The following is a 17,768-nucleotide window of genomic DNA, read 5'->3' on the forward strand; positions in this document are numbered from 1 at the left end:
ACAATTCTGCCTGTAAGAGATATTTATGTTCAGTTACATATTTAGCAGTGTTTATTATTGTTATTGGATTTTTTCACATTATTAATAAGTTTCTATTTTTTACATTTTTCATTTCATCTAATATTTTAGATCAGGGGTGTCCAAAATTTTTCCATCAAGGGCCACATAATGAAAAGTCAAAGTATGCAGGAGCCAGATTGATATGTTTTTTTATTTAAAAAAATACTAAAAACAGATATTGCGTCAGCTATGTATTATTGGTGACTAAGTATATTATTACTAATTATTAGTTAGAACTAATAAATAGCTCTGTTGGTAGAGCGGCCGTGCCAGCAACTTGAGGGTTCCAGGTTCGATCCCCGCTTCCGCCATCCTAGTCACTGCCGTTGTGTCCTTGTGCAAGACACTTTACCCACCTGCTCCCAGTGCCACCCACACTGGTTTAAATGTAACTTAGATATTGGGTTTCACTATGTAAAGCGCTTTGAGTCACTAGAGAAAAGCGCTATATAAATATAATTCACAAATTCACAAAGTCTGATGATCTCTCATCAGCTCTCATCCACCAACAAATAGATCACTCTCAATGGTTCTCAAAGGCTCTAAACATGCGGATATATGTGTTGGAACATACTGTAAATGGAAGAAATTTCAAGCATAATACATAATAATGTATTTATAATTAATTATGATTAATATTAGTCATTATTAATTAAAAGAGTACAGTAATTTGACAATTAACTCTAAGTATGTGCATTTACTGCCTTTAAGTTAGTGTGGTATAAAAAGAGTAAAACATCAATACAGTATTTGTATTCAAATTTGTGTTGAAATAATGTGCCTTTTGTGGTTAAGGTTAAAAAGTTGATGTTACTGACAACAAATAATCTTCAAAACAGAGCAACTTGTGCCTCAACTTTCTGAATAAGCTGCCGCGCCAAACCGTCAAGCACACACGCGTAAAGATACTCCATTTTGTTCACTCTCAAGCTACAAATCAGTCACTAATTTAGCGCCGTGACACATTTTGGGTGTAAAACTAGATACAAATCGAATCTTTCCAAAAGGCATCCATTAAAAGTTGTTATTGCCAACCTGGGTGAGAAGTAAAAATCCCTCGCATGCTTCATGTTTACATTTGTCTTGCCAAGTGTTATTGGTCCCCCCAGCCTTTATCTTAAATAGGTTGCAGTCATTTGATGGCCAGCCAGGGATCATTAAAATGCAATGCGGTGGCTAAAAAGGGGCTCTCTACTACCCCCTGTTGGCAGAGACGTCTTAAACCTGCAACGCTAAGTGACCTACAGTAAGTGACGGCAGCAGGAGTATTAATATGATTTATGGAGCATGAGCAGTCTTTTTCAACGGGAGAAATTATGACTTAAAAAAAACTGGGTTATTTGTACTGAGGGAATGATGAGTTTTAAAGGAAAACCGAACGATAATTAGGATTATTGGACAACTTTAATACTAATTAAAGCTGCAAGCAGCGTTGGTCGGGCCCGCATATTTGGCAGGTGCTAGTTGCTGAAGGATGTCAATCTATGAAATGTAGGTCTAAGTGAGACCTACATAGAGGTTTTTGTTTCATGTCTCTAAGACGTTCCTACCGGAAGTTACAAGCAGTTTTGTCTGTGTTTTCCTCCGAGGAGCAGTTTTGTCTGTGTTTTATTCCTAGGGGGCGCTAGAGCGCAATTTTGAATCTTGGGGTTCGGTTTTTTTATTAGATCGCAATTTCCGCCAGTCCTGATGTGTGTAAAAAGTTTGGTGAGTTTTGAAGTATTTTAAGGGGGTCAAATTACAGCTCAAAGAGGCAAAAATGAGTGTTTTTATGAAAATGTTGTTTTGAAGGGGTGATTGCCAACTTCCTGTTGATTTTTGCTGAAGGATGTTAGTGTATGAAATCTAGATCTAAGTCAGACCTACATAGAGGTTTTTGTTTCATGTCTCTACGATATTCTTACTGGGAGTTAGAGGAAGTTGTGTCTGTGTTTTCTTCCTAGGTGCTGCGGCACAGTGGTTCTTTTCTTTGAAGGCTCGTAAAATCAAAACCGTAGCACTTATCAAAACTCTTTGAGTATCCGTCAATCAGAAGGGTTCAATCTCTCTCCTGTTGTAGTTTGAAGCCGAAACGACAAACGCGCTCAGAGGAGATAATGTTTGATGTTTGGTGACTGCTTTTTACAAAAATTTAGTTTTGAAGGGGGGATATCAAATTTCCTGTTGATTTTTGCTGAAGGATGTCAATCTATGAAATGTAGGTCTAAGTGAGACCTACATAGAGGTTTTTGTTTCATGTCTCTAAAACGTTTCTACCGGAAGTTACAAGCAGTTTTGTCTGTGTTTTCCTCTGAGGAGCAGTTGTCAATCAATCAATCAATCAATGTTTATTTATATAGCCCTAAATCACAAGTGTCTCAAAGGGCTGTACAAGCCACAACGACATCCTCGGTACAGAGCCCACATACGGGCAAGGAAAAACTCACCCCAGTGGGACGTCGGTGAATGACTATGAGAAACCTTGGAGAGGACCGCATATGTGGGTAACCCCCCCCCTCTAGGGGAGACCGAAAGCAACGGATGTCGAGTGGGTCTGACATAACATTGTGAAAGTCCAGTCCACAGTGGATCCAACACATCAGCGGGAGTCCAGTCCACAGCGGGGCCAACAGGAAACCATCCCGAGCGGAGACGGGTCAGCAGCGCAGAGATGTCCCCAACCGATGCACAGGCTAGTGGTCCACCCGGGGTCCCGGCTCTGGACAGCCAGCACTTCATCCATGGCCACCGGACCTATGCGACTCCCCCTCGCAAGGGACAGGGGAGAAGAGGAGAGAAGAAAAGAAACGGCAGATCAACTGGTCTAAAAAAGGGGGGTCTATTTAAAGGCTAGATTATACAAATGAGTTTTAAGATGGGACTTAAATGCTTCTACTGAGGTAGCATCTCTAACTGCTACCGGGAGGGCATTCCAGAGCACTGGAGCCCGAACAGAAAACGCCCTATAGCCCGCAGACTTTTTTTTGGCTCTGGGAATCACTAATAAGCCGGAGTTCTTTGAACGCAGATTTCTTGTCGGGACATATGGTACAATACAATCGGCGAGATAGGCTGGAGCTAAACCGTGTAATATTTTATACGTAAGTAGTAAAACCTTAAAGTCGCATCTTAAGTGCACAGGAAGCCAGTGCAAGTGAGCCAGTATAGGCGTAATATGATCAAACTTTCTTGTTTTTGTCAAAAGCCTTGCAGCCGCATTTTGTACCAACTGTAATCTTTTAATGCTAGACATAGGGAGGCCCGAAAATAATACGTTACAGTAATCGAGACGAGACGTAACGAACGCATGAATAATGATCTCAGCGTCGCTAGTGGACAAGATGGAACGAATTTTAGCGATATTACGGAGATGAAAGAAGGCCGTTTTAGTAACACTCTTAATGTGTGACTCAAACGAGAGAGTTGGGTCGAAGATAATACCCAGATTCTTTACCGAGTCTCCTTGTTTAATTGTTTGGTTGTCAAATGTTAAGGTGGTATTATTAAATAGATGTTGGTGTCTAGCAGGACCGATAATCAGCATTTCCGTTTTCTTAGCGTTGAGTTGCAAAAAGTTAGCGGACATCCATTGTTTAATTTCATTAAGACACGCCTCCAGCTGACTACAGTCCGGCGTGTTGGTCAGCTTTAGGGGCATGTAGAGTTGAGTGTCATCAGCATAACAGTGAAAGCTAACACCGTACTTGCGTATGATGTCACCCAGCGGCAGCATGTAAATACTAAAGAGTGCAGGGCCAAGAACCGAACCCTGGGGAACTCCGCACGTTACCTTGACATAGTCCGAGGTCACATTGTTATGGGAGACGCACTGCATCCTGTCAGTAAGATAAGAGTTAAACCAAGACAAGGCTAAGTCTGACATACCAATACGTGTTTTGATACGCTCTAATAAAATATTATGATCGACGGTATCGAAAGCGGCGCTAAGATCAAGAAGCAGCAACATAGATGACGCATCAGAATCCATCGTTAGCAATAGATCATTAGTCATTTTTGCGAGAGCTGTCTCCGTAGAGTGATTTGCCCTGAAACCGGATTGAAAAGGTTCACAGAGATTGTTAGTCACTAAGTGTTCATTTAGCTGCTGTGCAACAGTTTTTTCGAGAATTTTGGAAATAAACGGAAGGTGGGAGACCGGTCGGTAGTTTACCATGAGGTCAGGATCGAGGTTAGGTCTTTTGAGCAGAGGATGAATAACCGCTTTTTTGAATGCTAGGGGAACAGTGCCGGAGGAAAGTGATAAGTTTATAATATTTAACACTGATGGACCTAATAATACAAACAGTTCCTTGATAAGTTTCCCAGGAAGTGGGTCAAGTAAACATGTTGTTTGTTTTATCCCACTTACACGCTGTAATAATTCCTCTAATGTTATTTCATCAAAAATAGAGAGACTATTTTGGAGGGCAGTGTCCGTCGTATATACAGTCGTATTTGTGTTAATAGAACCCAGTTGTAGCTGGGATGCGTTGTCTTTAATCTCCTTTCTAATGAGTTCAATTTTCTTATTAAAGAAATTCATAAAATCATCTGCCGAGTGGGTGGAGCTACTGGGAGGAGTCCCTTGTTGGGTTAGCGATGCTACTGTACTAAACAGAAATTTAGGATCGTTTTTGTTGAGGCGGATGAGATTTGAGTAGTATTTAGCTTTAGCTAAGGTAAGCATGCGTTTATAAGTTATTAAACTATCACTCCATGCTTGATGGAAAACCTCAAGTTTAGTCGCGCGCCATTTGCGTTCCAGTTTTCTACATGATAATTTATGAGCTCTAATTTCTTCTGTAAACCATGGGGTGCGCCTTTTAGGGGCCCTTTTTTGCTTTAGCGGTGCTATACTATCAATAATTTCGCGCAAGGCATCGTCAAAGTTGTTAGTGAGTTTATCAATAGAGCCGACATAATTTGGGAATGGTGCTATTACCGAAGGCAGTAGGTCAGCAAGAGTCATCGTTGTGGCAGCATTAATGTTGCGGCCGCTATAGCAGTTATTATTATTATTAGCTTGTTGACAAAGAGTCAAAACTTCAAATTTTATAAGGTAATGATCGGACATTACTTTAGTATATGGAAGTATCATAACTTTGGAGGTGGTGACACCCCTGACAAGCACTAGATCTATTGTATTACCGTTGCGATGCGTGGGTTCATGTATTATTTGTGTAAGACCACAGCTATCAATTATGGTTTGGAGCGCCACGCACTGAGGGTCCGATGGGGTATTCATATGGATATTAAAGTCCCCCATTATGATTATATTGTCGGCGTGCGTCACTAGATCAGCAACGAACTCTGAGAATTCACTGATAAAGTCCGAATAGGGCCCAGGGGGGCGGTAGATAACAGCCAGGTCGAGAGGTAGCGGTGTGACGGACCTCATAGTAAGCACCTCAAACGATTTATATTTATTATTTAGGTTAGGGGTAAGGTTGAAATTTTCATTGTATATTAGTGCGACACCCCCTCCCCTTTTAAGAGGGCGGGCAACATGCGCATTCGTATAGTTAGGAGGAGATGCCTCATTGAGCGCAAAAAATTCGTCCGGTTTGAGCCAGGTTTCGCTAAGACCAATGACGTTAAGATTGTTGTCTCTAATGACCTCATTAACCAATAACGCCTTGGGAGACAATGATCTTATGTTTAAAAAGCCCATATTATAGGTATTGGGCTGTTTTGACGAGTTTTTGTTAAGATTATCCGTAGTGGCAATATTAACAATGTTGCGTTTATTATGCGTAGTGCACTTTAAATAGTTTCGACCATATCTAGGAATTGATATGACGGGAATTTTCCGATTGTTTGCTTGGTGCTGCAATAGACTGGACATATCATAATTTGCCACCTCAGTAGAATGCATGTCCACCTCTGACACAGACACAACAGAAAAAACATTATGTGAATTGTGTATTATTCTAAGAGAATTGCTATGCGTACATGGATTATCCAGCCTGGCGCTGGCTAGTTCTAGCTTAACTGACTCCTCACCCGGACTAACAGACATTGTAATTGCCTGTGACCGGGCTTGCTCTAGTGTAGTCAGTCAAGTGAGACTTAAATAGTAGTCTATGTTTCTAGACAGGATGATGGCGCCTTCCTGGTTAGGGTGAAGGCCGTCTCTCATCAGCAAGCCTGGTTTGCCCCAGAAAGAGGGCCAGTTATCAATAAACGTTAGTCCCTGCGTCCTACAGTAGCTAGCCAACCACTTGTTAAGCGAGACTAATCTGCTATATCTCTCATCATTGCCTCTCGCAGGCAGGGGGCCAGAGACAATTACTCGATGCCTGGACATCTTTCTGGCGAGATCACAAGTCCTGGCTATGTTTCTCTTTGTAATCTCTGACTGTCTCATTCTAGTGTCATTGGAGCCAACGTGTACAACTATATTCGCATAATTAGTGGTGCGATTAGCCTGTCGTACGTGTTTACTAGGCCTGTTGCGAGTTAGCTCCCTAAGATTAGCTTCAATGTCAGGTGCTCTGGCCCCGGGGATACACTTTATTGTGGCTGGTTTGCTAAGCTTTATGTTTCGGGTGATGGAGTCCCCTATAACTAAGGTGTGGTGCCCGGTAGACTGGGGTGTAGGACTAGCTAAAGAGCTAAATCTATTATGCGTCTCAACCGGTACACCGTAGCTTGTAGGCCGCTTAGGACTGCTACAAGCTGGGCTAGTTAGCTCGCTACAGCTAACGCTAGCAGATGTGTCCGCAACATCTAAAGTTACGACATTACTCTGCTCTAACTGGCGGACACGGCCCTCTAGCAGAGCCAACCTCTCCGTGAGTATGGTGCAAGACGCACAGGAAGCCATTACTCACAGTGTTTTCTGTCACCGAGTGAAGTTCTTGCTGTCCTCAGGGAAGTGGTCGCGGTCTGTAGGAGTAGCTTCTTACTGACCGGCGCTGCCTTTCTCCGCGCTAGCTTAGCAGCTGGCTAGCTGAGGAAAGGGTGGTGGGACAGAGATCGGGTGATTTGCAAGTTAAATAGTACCACTAAAAATGTTTGAGAAGTGATAAAGAAAGCTGTAGAACAATTAAAAGCACACAGATAGAGCGCTACTTAGCTTTTTCGCAACAGCGAACAGACGGCGAGCAGTCACGCACGGTGAACCGTGCGTGACTGCTGAAGTTGCTGAAGTTGTCTGTTTTATTCAAAAATTGGGTTTGTTTTTTTTATTAGATTGCAATTTCCACCAGTCCTGATGTGTGTGAAAAGTTTGGTGAGTTTTGAAGTATTTCAAGGGGGTCAAATTACAGCTCACAGAGGCAAAAATTAGTGTTTTTAGTAAACTTTTGTCTTGAAGGGGAAATTGCCAACTTCCTGTTGGTTTTTGCCCAAGGATGTTAAAGGTCTAAGTGAGACCTACATAGAGGTTTTTGTTTCATGTCTCTATGACCTTCCTAGTGGGAGTTACAGGCAGTTTTTTTTGTTTTTGCCTAGGGGGCGCTAGGGCGCAATTTTGAGTTTTGGGGTTTGGTTTTTTATTAGATGGCAATTTTCGCAGGTCCTGATGTGTGTGTCAAATATGGTGAGTTTTGAAGCATGTTAAGTGGGTCAAATTGCAGCTCGAAGAGGCGGCCGGTTTAATAATAAACCTTACAATAACAATAGGTCCTTTTCGTCCCATTGCAAAAGGACTCCCTTTGGGATTCCTTTGACAATGGGCCGTGCGGGCCCTAATAATAATAATGCATTAGATTTATTTAGCACTTTTCTAGACACTCTGTTTACCTAATATGAATCTACAATGTAAATAGTCATGAAAATAAAGAAAATACATTGAAATGTGAAGGTGTGTCCAAACTTTTGGCCTGTGCTGTATATACAGTATATATCCATCCATCCATTATCTTCCGCTTATCCAAGGTCGGGTCGCGGGGGCAGCAGCCTAAGCATAGAAGCCCAGACTTCCCTCTCCCCAGCCACTTCGTCCAGCTCCTCCCGGGGGATCCCGAGGCGTTCCCAGGCCAGCCGGGAGACATAGTCTTCCCAACGTGTCCTGGGACTTCCCCGTGGCCTCCTGCCGGTCGGACGGGCCCTAAACACCTCCCCAGGGAGGCGTTCGGGTGGCATCCTGACCAGATGCCCGAACCACCTCGTCTGGCTCCTGACGCTGACTACAAACATAGTATTAATTAAATATACTACTAAAGAAAGGACTAATTAAAACCGATTAAAAAATAAATGTACATACACTTATGCGCTGCTAAAATAAATAAATTCTAACTTAACTAATAGCAAAAAATAACAATATGTATACATTTTAAATAAAATGTCAATGAAATTTAAGTACAAATTAAAATACAGCTTCTCCACTTTAGTCATCATTTTTGCGCTCAAGAAGCTTCTTTATGACTTTCGCTCCAGACTTCTTCTATTTGTTTGAAATTGTCATCGCTGCCACAAGTGGTGGAAAAGTGTATTACAACTGAGTACTGTTTCGGCCCATACCGACCTCAGCTGAAAAACTGATTTTTTTTGGCCCCATGGTTAAGAAAGACTGGTGTACATAACATGTAATGGTGGTTCTTTGGTGAAAATGTTGCATTGATTACCGTATTTTTCGGACTATAAGTCGCAGTTTTTTTCATAGTTTGGCCGGGGGTGCGACTTATACTCAGGAGCGACTTATGTGTGAAATTATTAACACATTACCGTAAAATATCAAATAATATTATTTAGCTCATTCACGTAAGAGACTAGACGTATAAGATTTCATGGGATTTAGCGATTAGGAGTGACAGATTGTTTGGTAAACGTATAGCATGTTCTATATGTTATAGTTATTTGAATGACTCTTACCATAATATGTTACGTTAAGATACCAGGCACGTTCTCAGTTGGTTATTTATGCCTCATATAACGTATACTTATTCAGCCTGTTGTTCACTATTCTTTATTTTTTTTATTGCCTTTCAAATGTCTATTCTTGGTGTTGGGTTTTATCAAATACATTTCCCCAAAAAATGTGACTTTATATATAACTTACATATGTTTTTTTTCCTTCTTTATTATGCATTTTCGTCCGGTGCGACTTATACTCCGGAGCGACTTATACTCCGAAAAATACGGTATGTTTTAAAGACCATCTTCAAGCCGCTTTCTGACTCTTCAGGATGCGCCGTTTTGTGGGCAGTCTAATTTACGTAGCTCCACTTCGACTTCGATCTTTGTTGTAATCCTTAGGGCTTCCATAGAGAGTCTACTGACAGATTTAAGTTAGAAATAGACGCTACTTTTTTATTAGAAATGGCAGCAGTGGAGGATACATGTGCATGTACAAGTCAGTCAGGTCAAAATCCAAAATTTCGCAGGAAGTATGAAAGGACGCAAGATTATTTTATAAATATTTCTGCCATGCCTCCATAAATTGATTTAAAATTTTCGAAACTCATGCAGATCCCAAATACAGGCACCAAGAGGCAAAACCAAAAGTTGATTTAGAAAAATAGGGCCTCGTTACTGATTAGCCGGGAATAACAAACAATCATTGAATCTTATGTAAATAACCAGATGAGACAATTCCTGAAGGAATTGCGTGTGAATACTCCAATGCTGAAGTTGAACTGAAATGCTGATTGAATATAGTATGAATGTAAGAATAGTTTGAATGTTGGAATGTTGAAGAGTTTAAATTTTCAGGAAAAACGGAATTTGGTTTGGAACTTGGGAAAGTGTTGGTTTGAATGTCCAGCATGAGTGTAATGTGTTGAAGGTGGAATGGTTTGAAGAATGCCCCATTCATTTAAATGGAAATATCCCAAAAAATTGGGAATATCGGAAAAAATTTGGATTTTTTTTTTTTAAATGGTAAACAACTTGAATGGTCGGAATGAGTTGAAATGGTTAGTGTTAAAATTTTTCAAATCGGTCGAGAAATGTTTAAGTAGTAACGTGTTAAATATAGAAATGGTATCACGGAATTCCTGGAATTTCGGGAAACCCGGGAATTTTTCCAGTACAAAAAACAACTTAGTTTTTGGTCCTAATTAAGAGGAATATTTTGACATTGGGACGGTTGAAATGCGTTTAAAAATGTGGAAGGAGTAGTCGCCAGAAAAAAGGGTGGAAATAGGGCTTTGGAGAACCAGGAAATCTGGAGAATGCTGGAATTTTTTGGAACTTGGAAAAAGGGTAGTTTGAATTTCCAAGATGCTGTAATGTGTTGAAGGTGGAATGGTTTGAATTGGTTTAAAAATGTGTAAATGGTGGAAGTTTGAAAAATGTCCCCGGAAAACCTGGAATTCTGGTAAATCTGGGAATTTTTGGAATTTGTCAAGGGAAAGCCCGCGATTCCCGAATAGGCTGAACAGTTTGAAGTTGGAACGGTTTGAATCGGGTGAAAAATATGGAAGGTAGAGCGCGCCAAAATCTGGAGGAGAAGAAGAAGTTTAATAAATAGATGAATTTTGGTGTAGAAAAACCATATGTGTGAATGTTTTGAAGCACTCACACAATAACAAGTAACGTAGCAATGCAATTTACCAAGGTTGGCTTCAACTTAATGGTTAATGTTTCACTTAATTTGATTGACCAATGATCAGATGCCAATCAAATGTCTGTCTGGATGTACGACGGACATAAAGTGCATACTAAGAACTAGGGATGTCCGATAATATCGGACTGCCGATAATATTGCCCGATAAATGCTTTAAAATGTAATATCGGAAATTATCGGTATCGGTTTCAAAATTATCGGTATCTGTTTCAAAAAGTAAAATGTATGACTTTTTAAAACGCCGCTGTGTACACGGACGTAGGGAGAAGTACAGAGCGCCAATAAACCTTAAAGGCACTGCCAGTCACATAACACACAAGTGAATGCAAACCATACTTGGTCAACAGCCATACAGGTCACACTGAGGGTGAACCGTATAAACAACTTTAACACTGTTACAAATATGCGCCACACTGTGAACCCACACCAAACAAGAATGACGAACACATTTCGGGAGAACATCCGCACCGTAACACAACATAAACACAACAGAACAAATACCCGGAACCCCTTGCAGCACTAACTCTTCCGGGACGCTACAATATACACCCCCCGCTACCCACTACCCCGCCCACCTCAACCTCCTCATGCTCTCTCAGGGAGAGCATGTCCTAAATTCCAAGCTGCTGTTTTGAGGCATGTTAAAAAAAAATAATGCACTTTGTGACTTCAATAATAAATATGGCAGTGAAAAGTTAGCACTTTTTTCCATAACTTGAGTTGATTTATTTTGGAAAATCTTGTTGCATTGTTTAATGCATCCAGCGGGGCATCACAACAAGATTAGGCATAATAATGTGTTAATTCCACATTGATATCGGAATCGGTAATTAAGAGTTGGACAATATCGGAATATCAGATATTGGCAAAAAAGCCATTATCGGACATCTCTACTAAGAACGTCATTTTCAGACTGTTTGGTAGAGGAGGAAACATAAATAAAGCATTTTGGATCTCAATGTTGCCTTAAAAAAGTGATGTAAGGGGCAAATGGCGGGCTAAAGGGCCTTAAATGCGTGTGCAGTGTTGTCAAGGCGACCCCACGTCCATCCCCTATCCCCCCGCCGTCCTCCCATCCCGGGCCTTCTCGCGCTCATTAAAGTCGGAGCTTTAACGATTGTGGCACAGGCCGCTGCGGGTTTGACGAGCCGCTGACTGCCCGCTGTGATGAGGCTAGTGGAGTAGCTCACTGTCAACCTCATTCTTGTAACATAAGCTCCGCTACGACACAGTTCAAAAGCTCCACGGACGGGAATTTTGATGAGATCATTTCAGCCCAAGGACGCTCGCTATAGAAAAACCGCGGGACATAAAAAAAAAAAGAAGAAGATTGAACCGCTACAGTATGCACATTTAAGAAACGCTGCTAATATCGCAGCCTGCAGCAGGCAAATAAAGCATAATGTGCATCATGTGGCTCAATAGATGTTTATGGTCTGATTTGATATGAATATTATGTGGAGATTATAAAACACAGAAACCAGCAGTAATTGCCAAATAAAAAGGCGTACACATACTGCACGATAGCGACTCGTAACGCGGCAGTGAATAATAAGATTCATTTGTATTTTCTCTCATAAAACACGACTTTTTCTTTCTCCCCACGCTGCTTTTATATCGTGACACAGAACCACTTCTAGTCGACAGCACTCAGCATAATTCTCCCCCGGTGTGTACTAAATATACAGCAGTGAAGTAGTTACTCAAGATAAGTAATCCATTACTAGGGGTGTAACGGTACAGAAAAATTTCGGTTCGGTACGTACCTCGGTTTAGAGGTCACGGTTCGGTTCATTTTCGGTACAGTAAGAAAACAAAATATAATTTTTTGGGTTATTTATTTACCAAATTTGTAAAAAATGGCTTTATCCTTTTAACATTGGGAACACTATAATAATTCTGCCCACGTTAATCAACATTAAACTGCCTCAAGTCGTTGCTCAGATTAAATAAAATGACAAAAATTTTCTTCTACATATAAAAAGTGCAACATTAAACAGTTTCGAGTCAACTCATCATGCTTACCGTATTTCCTTGAATTGGCGCAGGGAATATAGTATTCGCACGTCTAGAATTACTGCCGGGTCAAAGTCGTTTCTCAAAATAATTAACGCATGCTTGGCCTTATCGCCGGTTTATTATTGAAGCTGGATCAAATTCGTTTCGCAAAATATTAATTTTATTATCGCATGTCTATAATTTTCGCCGAGTCAAACTCGTTTCGCAAAATATTTAGCATATGGCTAGAACTTCCACCGGGTCAAATTCGTTACGTCACGAGTGACGCATCTGTCCTCATTTTCAAAATGGAGGAAGCTGCTTTCAGTAGTTTACAATCGCACAAAGGAAAAAAGATAAAGAGCTATTCAGTAGGATTTAAGGTCCAAGCTATTGAATACCGGTACAGTATGCTAAAGAGAACAGTAAGCAGCTATGTTTTATTAATATACCGTAGCTGCGTGTGTGAAATACTGTATAAGTCATTAAATGACTCCCGCCTCCTGGTGGTAGAGGGCGCTGCCGCGCTAGTGATCCTTCTTGCGACTTCCGGTACTGCAGAAGAAGTGAACACACGCAGCAAGAGATTTTTTTTTTTCCTCTGCCTGAACTTCTAACATGGAGGATTACGTACCGGTATCTCAAATAAAACAGTTTTCTAAACTGGACTTTCAATCGAAGCAGGAGGTAATAATTAAAGGAATATCTCCATCGAAACAGAGACTTTTAAAACTGAAGAAAGAAAATAATGAAGACTTCTATAAACAAGTTATCGATGCTTTTGGTCAGAAGGAGCTGCAAATGGACTCCATTTATAAGTACAGGTAAGACCATAATAACGTTTTTTTTAATTAAATGTGCTTTTCATGATGGTATGCTTACATCACACTCAAAGCGCACGCCTAAATTTTATGGATTCCTTTTGGTAAACGCCGGAGTGAGAAGAGGTTTTAAAATAATTACCGCATGCACGGCCATCCCGCCGGTTTCCGGTAAACGCAGGAGTGACAGGAGGTTTTAAATTAATTAACGCCCCTGCGGCTATTCAAGGAAATACGGTAATTTATTACAGCATTTGGGAAGCCTGTAGTTCATTTTTATTATGTAAATGTTATATTTCTATCAACATGTGATAGCAGGGACCCTGCCATTCAAAACTAGGCTGCTCCATTACTAATGATTAATGTAACTACAGCTGAAAAAATAGTACAATAGCAATAGGAGAGACTATTCATCCCTAAACACCATGGAGTTCATGTAGGCTTAAAGGCCTACTGAAATGATTTTTTTTATTCAAACGGGGATAGCAGATCCATTCTATGTGTCATACTTGATCATTTCGCGATATTGCCATATTTTTGCTGAAAGGATTTAGTATAGAACAACGACGATAAAGTTCGCAACTTTTGGTCGCTGATAAAAAAAAAAAGCCTTGCCTGTACCGGAAATAGCGTGACGTCACAGGAGGTAGGATTCCTCACAATTCCCCGTTGTTTACAATGGAGCGAGAGAGATTCGGACTGAGAAAGCGACGATTACCCCATTAATTTGAGCGAGGATGAAAGATTCGTGGATGAGGAACGTTAGAGTGAAGAACTAGAGAGGCAGTGCAGGGTGTATCTTTTTTCGCTCTGACCGTAACTTAGGTAAAAGGTCTCATTGGATTCCACAGACTCTCCTTTTTCTATTGTGGATCACGGATTTGTATTTTAAACCACCTCGGATACTATATCCTCTTGAAAATGAGAGTCAAGAACGCGAAATGGACATTCACAGTGAATTTTATCTCCACGACAATACATCAGCGAAGCTCTTTAGCTACTGAGCTAACGTGATAGCATCTGGCTCAAATGCAGATAGAAACAAAATAAATAAATCCCTGACTGGAAGGATGGACAGAAGATCAACAATACTATTAAACCATGGACATGTAACTACACGGTTAATAATTCTCAGCCTGGCAAAGCTTAAAAATGCTGTTGCTAACGACGCTGAAGCTAATTTAGCAACTTAGCAACCGGACCTCACAGAGCTATGATAAAAACATTAGCGCTCCACCTACGCCAGCCAGCCCTCATCTGCTCATCAACACCCGTGCTCACTTGCGTTCCAGCGATCGACGGCGCGACGAAGGACTTCACCCGATCACAGATGCGGTTGACGGCTAGCATCGGCTAGTGCGTCTGCTATCCAAGTAAGTACTCCTTGTTGTGTTGCTACAGCCAGCCGCTAATACACTGATCCCACCTACAACTTTCTTCTTTGCAATCTCCATTGTTCATTAAACAAATTGCAAAAGATTCACCAACACAGATGTCCAGAATACTGTGGAATATTGCGATGAAAACAGAGCTGTTTGTATGGTGACACATTGGGTACGAATACTTCCGTTGCCGTCGTGACGTCACGCGCATACGCATCATACATAGACGTTTCCAACTGGAAGTTTAGCGGGAAATTTAAAATTGCACTTTATAAGTTAACCCGGCCGTATTGGCATGTGTTGCAATGTTAAGATTTCATCATTGATATATAAACTATCAGACTGCGGGGTCGGTAGTAGCGGGTTTCAGTAGGCCTTTAATGACAGTTACATTATCATATCAACTATCAGAGACAGAAACTCTTCATTTAACATACTGTAATTTTTTGCTGCTTCAACACAGCTCAATCAACACAGAAAAAGGTAAAGTGAAATAACAGACAGACAGGGCTTTGCTGTCCGTAACACACACACACGCACTGCAAAATGAGCTAACGTTACGCTAAAAGCCCCGTACCGAAACGGTTCAATACAAATATACGCACCGTTACACCCCTATCCATTACACAATATTACATTACTTAAACAAAGGAATGTCAATTTGTATTGACAGGTGAGCCTTGGGCATTTGAACCGATACGGTGCCAATTGCAGATACTTGGGAAGCGTAACCAGTACTCAACAGTACCAATTTTCGGTACTTGTGTGTGGTAAATGTAAAAACAAAATGTCTTTCCTATGTAACATTCAACAGTTAGTTGTAATACCTTGTTTTCTCACACTTCTGGGTCTCATTTGCGAGTATGGATTCATTTCCGTTTGTCCTAGCTGTGTTGCCTTAGTCTGGAAGTAGTCTTTGTCTTTTGTTGAGTCCTACAAAGTGTTTACAATAGGGCTGCCAGACTATTACAATATTTAACAGCGATTAATCACAGTTTGTTCATAGTTAACTCAAAATGAATCGCTATTAGTCGCATGTAGATAATTTTTCATCATTAATAAGTGTACCCTAGACAGATAATTTTCAAGTTTTTATAACCAACACTGAACAATTAGTTTGTCTTGGCGAATTTTGTATTTTGTAGGAATACAGAATTTGTATTCCTGCTGTAGGAGCACTTGCATTCAGAGGAGGAGCTACATGCACCATTTTTAGATACCACTTTCACGCATTAATAACACAAAATCTAGATTGTTATGATCGTGATTTGATTGTCAAAGATGTTTACAGTCTGTGATATTTCTACCTAAATAAATATGTCTGATATTCTGTAAATAACATGTTGTACAAGTTAATGGTATTCATATCTCTGCATGACAATGTTTCATCCTTCCCTATTTATTATTAAAATGTAATATTCAGAAATTGCGAATTATCAGAACAGGTTATAAAATAATGTACACTTTGTTTTAATCAGCCAGAAATATCACAGATTACATCTTTGACAAAGCATGATTGTAATGTAAGACAATTTTTCATTTTGTTATGGTAGTTTAACGCGTCGCACTATTATTGTGAAGCCGGAATAGTGTGATTGGTTTTAGAAGCGGTGTCTTGACATATTTGACGTGAAAGTCTCCGATAAAAAAGTGACTCTAGACTTCTTCTCTACCATCTTTATTTCTAGTGAGCTTTTATTCCATCTTACTAAAGCAGTTAGTGTAACAATCTACATGTTTAAGTTTGTAATGCACTCAATCGTAATACAAACACGGAAGTAAAGCTCCACCTCTCTACAAGCGACAAAGCGCGCCAGCACGCTTTTGCTCCAATGTTGTCGTCTCACGGCGATTTAAGAAAAAATAGTTTTGTCTTGTCGGGAGAACGACTTGCCATGGCTTTGGATCGGAGACTTCCATAATGTACCCTTGTCTTTGTGCATTTCTGCTGTTTTTTTTAAGCTTGTGGCTTAAAAGTACTGACGGAATTCAGTCAATACCTATAGAAGTACTGGATCCCGTACCCATCCCTATGTATACCGTTGTGTAGGTGAGCAGTTTGTTATGTGGTTGAAGTGGTGCAAAGTGGCGGTAAGGTTATGCACAACAAACAGGTTTATTCTATCGGTGGGATTCTAAATACTGTAAGAAAATCATGAGGTCTATTGTTCTTGTCATTAATCCACGACCATCACATGATAATGCACGGCCCAATGTTGCAAGGATCTCTACACAATTCCAAGAAACTAAAAACATCCCAGTGTTTGCATGGCCATTATCAAACATGCTATGGATCGGTAAATATCCAGCAACTTGAGGAGACAGTTGATATTTCAACCAATCAACAACCACCTGATCCAACATTTGCAAAGAACATGTGTTGCGAAAGACAAATAATGATACACTACAGCTAGAGATTGACAGATTATTTGGACCTCCCCCAGTACAGTAAAACTCCCCTTTTTCTAGTGGTCGGACTAATGCACACATGTGCAATATCATATTGTCTGATAGATGGATTATCTTGGCAAAGGAGAATTGCTCATTAACACATTTAGACGCATTTGTCAACAATATTTGAGTGAATATGCCTTTTGTGTCCTAAGAATGATATACACTACCGTTCAAAAGTTTGGGGTCACCCAAACAATTTTGTGGAATAGCCTTTATTTCTAAGAACAAGAATAGACTGTCGCGTTTCAGATGAAAGTTCTCTTTTTCTGGCCATTTTGAGCGTTTAATTGACCCCACAAATGTGATGCTCCAGAAACTCAATCTGCTCAAAGGAAGGTCAGTTTTGTAGCTTCTGTAACGAGCTAAACTGTTTTCAGATGTGTGAACATGATTGCACCAGGGTTTTCTAATCATCAATTAGCCTTCTGAGCCATTGAGCAAACACATTGTACCATTAGAACACTGGAGTGATAGTTGCTGGAAATGGGCCTCTATACACCTATGTAGATATTGCACCAAAAACCAGACATTTGCAGCTAGAATAGTCATTTACCACATTAG

At 40.4% G+C, this 17,768-nt stretch overlaps 1 protein-coding gene across 4 annotated transcripts in view; it reads right to left on the bottom strand.

Annotated features, from left to right (window-relative positions):
* Window positions 1–2,406: 2,406 nt before the first annotated feature.
* zbbx (zinc finger, B-box domain containing) overlaps window positions 2,407–17,768 on the bottom strand; it is an 84,618-nt gene continuing 69,256 nt past the window's right edge. For 2 of the 4 annotated variants that reach the window (XR_009828381.1, XM_062068154.1), the window contains one exon: window positions 4,472–6,991. Coding sequence is in view for 1 of the 4 variants with exons in the window: in XM_062068151.1 (XP_061924135.1) it covers window positions 2,879–6,058 (3,180 nt within the window). In the remaining 3 variants the exon portion in view is untranslated. Of the gene's footprint in view, window positions 6,992–17,768 lie in introns of all 4 variants that reach the window. The other 2 variants (XR_009828382.1, XM_062068151.1) reach the window with 2 other exon arrangements.

The sequence above is a fragment of the Entelurus aequoreus genome, linkage group LG13, assembly GCF_033978785.1.
Source record: "Entelurus aequoreus isolate RoL-2023_Sb linkage group LG13, RoL_Eaeq_v1.1, whole genome shotgun sequence".
Lineage (NCBI taxonomy): Eukaryota > Metazoa > Chordata > Actinopteri > Syngnathiformes > Syngnathidae > Entelurus > Entelurus aequoreus.